The sequence below is a fragment of the Stylophora pistillata genome, chromosome 13 (genome assembly GCF_964205215.1).
Source record: "Stylophora pistillata chromosome 13, jaStyPist1.2, whole genome shotgun sequence".
Lineage (NCBI taxonomy): Eukaryota > Metazoa > Cnidaria > Anthozoa > Scleractinia > Pocilloporidae > Stylophora > Stylophora pistillata.
In genome coordinates this window covers 7436334-7440893 of record NC_142531.1, presented here as the reverse complement: position 1 = coordinate 7440893, position 4560 = coordinate 7436334, and the positions used below count along the sequence as shown (strand labels likewise).

General features: G+C 34.4%; 1 protein-coding gene across 1 annotated transcript; it reads right to left on the bottom strand.

Annotated features, from left to right (window-relative positions):
- Positions 1 to 473: 473 nt before the first annotated feature.
- Positions 474 to 2772, bottom strand: LOC148717444 (uncharacterized). Its single transcript, XM_088743596.1, has 4 exons — positions 2700 to 2772; positions 2329 to 2479; positions 1537 to 1643; positions 474 to 1229 (listed from the first exon to the last, which is right to left on the bottom strand). Exons 1-4 carry the CDS (start codon positions 2706 to 2708, stop codon positions 912 to 914), a joined length of 585 nt encoding a protein of 194 aa, XP_088599722.1. The 5' UTR covers positions 2709 to 2772; the 3' UTR covers positions 474 to 911.
- Positions 2773 to 4560: the final 1788 nt, after the last annotated feature.

Here is a 4560-nt window from a genome sequence, read left to right as displayed (position 1 = left end):
AGAACTAACTAAATAATTAAACACATGCTGTATATATGCAGGTCTCGAGGGTATTACATCACACCATCACGCCTCGCATTACATCACGCATATTTTATGCTCGTTGGCATCCTATACACTACAGTAATCGATCTTATTATCAAAATTGAAATATGTTTGAGCAACATGCTAAAAGTGTTGTTCGTTTCCAACAACAAAGGGAAGCCGGTTGTTTGCTTCTAACAGCAAAATGAACGTTGTTCGTTTGGTATGTACTCGTTTCCTTCTCAGGTATATAATTGAATTTATTTGAAGGTGTTAGTTTCATTGGTTTTTTCTTCTCCTGAAGGTACATTAGCACAGCAAGTCAATAAGAAGAAGTTGAGTAGCTTTGAACCTGTTACTCTCTCTCTCTCCTTCTGTCCTCTGCAATTGTTTCTCTTTCAATCAGTTGGAAACGAAAAATTCTAAAAACAACAGCAACAACAACAGAAGTCTTTACCGATAACATTTTTAATATAAAAATACTTGGTACTCATAGAGTAAGCGACATATTCTGGTTACAGTTACAGTAACCTATATTACCTAGAACATCTTAAGTAATCTATCCTCACTTCAAGCCATGTTATTAAAAGAACAACTTAACGTCAAATACTAATTAATTTACTGAGGAAGTTTCATTAACTGTAAAGCTACATGAAATATCTTGTATACATTTCAATGTCTACATTTCATTGTCACCTACATTTCAATGTATCACAAAGCAATTGAAAAATAATCATTTGAAAAGAAGTAAGTATACACTGTGCAAGAAATAAATCCAAACTCTTTACAAAAAAAATAGAACAAAACAGTACCATGAAAAAAACAATAGTTAAGTATCTCATACTTATTCCTGTACATTCTATTTTCACAGTGAAACATATTTACACCTAACAGGCTTCCACTTGAGCTTGACATGCGATTGAAAAGTCAATACTTGTGTTATCAAAGTTACAACTGTATAATGTACTTTCTCTTTCTATTTTCACTGTTTCCACAAAGTGTAAAAGGAACCACGTTTGTCTGTTAGTTGGCTGGTCATCTTTCATTGAGGAAGGCTTGACTTCCTCCATAAATGCCTTGCCATCTTCATCACTAGCAAGGAAGTTCCCAGTCTTTTTAGACTTAATAGACATGTAATCACTCTGGTTGTTGACATGTTTAACTTCAAACAGGTATTTCATCTCAATAGGCTGATGGGCGACCAACTGCAAATAAAAATATAGACTTAAATTAGCAACCTTAACTAGACAGTAGTAACTTTACTGCTAGTAACACAAAAATTAAATGATTGGTCAGGGTGGAGAATGTTTTACTACAGAATAGTTCAGGATTATTCCACAAATTATCATTTCCCATTTAGAAGGACTAGGTATGTACACCCAGGAAGGAGTTACAATCATTATTTTTTATTGCTCCCTGTGTTTGTTTAATTTCTATCAGAGTAATTTGTTTCTGGGAAGTTGCAGTTTGAAGACAACAGACTCAGATAATTATTTCAGAGCCATAACTCACCTGCAAAAACACCCTGTTTCCTTCTGCACACAGGTAGTAATGGCTGCCATCCAAGTTATACCTGATGGTATTTGCTCCATAATGATCGGCTTTTTCTATGTAAAATTCTAGAGACATGAATAAAAAAAAAGAAAACAATCAAATTTAGTATTTGAAGAAAGTCAGATTTTAGATGTGAATATAGCTTTATTTATTGCGATAAAGTGTACTTTTCTCATTCAATTTACCTCTAGTGAAAATTAGATATTGATCTGATCAATCCAGTTGCAAGCTGAATAATGTTCTGAAGCTGGGTTTAAAACACAGGGAAGCTATGAGCCTCTTGGTTTTTTTTTCTGTTCTACATCTAACAGACACCCAACGAAAAACTATTTCTCGAATTTTTACGTAATCAAAAATTGCTTAAGCGAAAAAGTTTTGCATTAATGTCTAAGATAATTTTATCACAAAAACTGGCAGTGTGGCTAGATTAATGAGGCCTTGTGAATGTTCATGGATACTTGAGCGTCATCTATAGAATGTTTGCAATTAAACTCGCAGTCAGAATTGAAAATGATTGAAAAAATCCGCAAGTGTCTTTCCGTGTAGATTACATTCACGATAGAGCCAATCTGGAAACTCGTTTAAATCTACTTACACTCAAATGGGCACTACGTCTGTTATATTTCTGCGGAAATCTCTCCTCTTTCGAATTATACTCGATTATTTTAGACTACTCTACCATTTTACATGCACAAAATCTTTATAATAGCTTTTTGTGAGGGTCCAGCCTAACCATACGCTTCTATTTACCTGTTGTATTGCCCCGATGGCTCCCGGTAAACTTTACAGGGATTTGAGGACCAGGTTCGCCTTCCGGCAAATCTGCTATGAGTAGATTTCCACTTCTGTCAAGTCTGTGGTCGGAGATGTCCATTCGATAGCACGCGCTAATTTTAATTAACTGTTCGATAAATTGAAAAAAAAAACTTTTTTTTTAGGATTTAAATCCAACTAAACAACACGCGACTGGAAATGAACTTCGCGGACTTAATTGGAATTGAAAATTCAAGTACACCCTTTTTTATAAGAACGTCTACTCAGCCTGAACGTTCTTACAAAAAGGGTCTTATGTATAACAATTGGATGGTTGCAATGTTAAATTTATAGTAAGTCTACCTTACCTTCTCCATATTTTTTTTATGGCGGGATTTTCTCCAAGCTTGATCTGTAGTCTCTGGTTTCTCGTGATCTTGATCGTTGCTAGTTGCAAATGGTATGGAAACCTTTGGATTCCACGATCTATTTATACGGAAAGTTGAGGATGTCGAATATGTTAATTGACACCAGGGAGGTTCCCAAAGTCACGCGGTCTTGTCAGAAATTGAAAGCATCGAATATCTCAATCATTCGTACGAATTTCGAAATAAGTTGAGTAACACTAGTTTCTACGGTTGCCAATGGAGCATGCAGTTGGCAATACTCGCTATTCCGTTGGAAGGAGAAGTGTATCTTTCAAATAATTAGAAAGAACAAGTCACGCAAATCAGGAATCCAAAAGGTTTCCAAAATAGATTCTTAAAAGATATTCTAAATTGGTTAGGAGATATATCTTTAAGAAACTGAAAAACTGAAGTTTCCTTTTAGTCAGTGATGTTAAAAATTAGCCGATATAACTGATTCTTGTTTAATAGATAATGTATTTTGGGATCGTCACGAAATGCAACTGGCTGCATAACATTCAGGCCCCCACGAAAGAGAGGAATGTTGTACAGGTCAAAAACAGAAACAAATTAATATTTAATTTTATTTGCTCTGAATAAAAAAAAAATAGAGATTAATGTTATATTTTAGCAGTAAATCCAGCCACAGAAGATGTGAAATAGAGGAAACTATGTATGGGAGATTTCAAACACCTGAAAGATGCAAGTGTGAGTTCTGTTTGAAAATGAAAATTATTCATTAATGTTTTTTATTTGCGGAAAGAAGTTGCATGATATGCCAATTTCGTTATCTTACGATTAATATTCTGTGATCCATAACGTTATATGAGTTTAAAGAATTCTCGAATTGTAGTCAAAATGAAAAATAAATAAATAAAAGAAATTAAATTAAATAGAGAAGCCCATTAATTGGTCATAACTTAGCAAACTTGTCAATTAGGAGTCTGTCACCGTAAACTATCTCTATATTGATTATTTTCCATCCCCTTTTTTCTCTTGTTTCTCTTCTTTTCAAATAATTGTGAACAATTTCTTCTGGATTTTCGTAAACACTTAAAACGGGAATGCAAGGCTCTTGATTTATTGCTTGATTTTCATAATCAGTGAATTTCTTAAAGGAGATAATGCATTCACATTCCCTGACAATGACTGAGTTAAAAGAAATAATCATGTTATTGTTAAGTTTTGGACACTTAGCTTTGAGAGTTTTATTTGAGCCTGCGGGATTTCTTTTCGATTCGTGATTAATTGAGAGATTTTATGAACACGTTTAACCGAATGGCGAAAAATTACACTTTTTCTGCCAGAGCTGGCTTACAAGCGTTCATGCAACATGAAGCATGATATATAAAACTACTGGACCTATGTGGGGATTTAAATCACAGAAGGCTGATTAAGAGGTGAACTTCGTCGTTCACCTTGTGAGCAAACCAGGATCTAAACCGCTTGATTTTAATTCGAAAACTGCGCATTTGATTGATGGAAAGCTGAGTGATGGTTTTGATTGTTGCCTTATCAGTCTCTGCGCCGAACATTCGTTGGAATCACGCACCAAACAAATAACCTACAGTTGGACCGATTTTTAACAATTGTTGTGAATTGTGACATACACACCATAACAGGACTGAGTGAGTGGTTTAAAACGGTTTTATAGAAAAAATCAAATAAAAATAAAGTATGATAGCAGAAGTTCAAGGTGCCATTTATTGTTTGCCCATTTTCACATTGAGAACCGTAAGGTAAAACCCAAGGTAATCACAACTGCTAATCAGGAACAAAGGGGAAAACAGAAGATAGATAGATAGATATGAGATATATAGTT

Bases quoted from the DNA above. Each gene is read 5' to 3' on its own strand.
- LOC148717444 (XM_088743596.1), bottom strand. The intron at 1,644-2,328 runs GTAAATAGAAGC...TCATGTCTCTAG, and splicing joins CCATCGGGGCAATACAACAG to AATTTTACATAGAAAAAGCC. The intron at 1,230-1,536 runs GTGAGTTATGGC...TTTTATTTGCAG, and splicing joins GAAACAGGGTGTTTTTGCAG to TTGGTCGCCCATCAGCCTAT.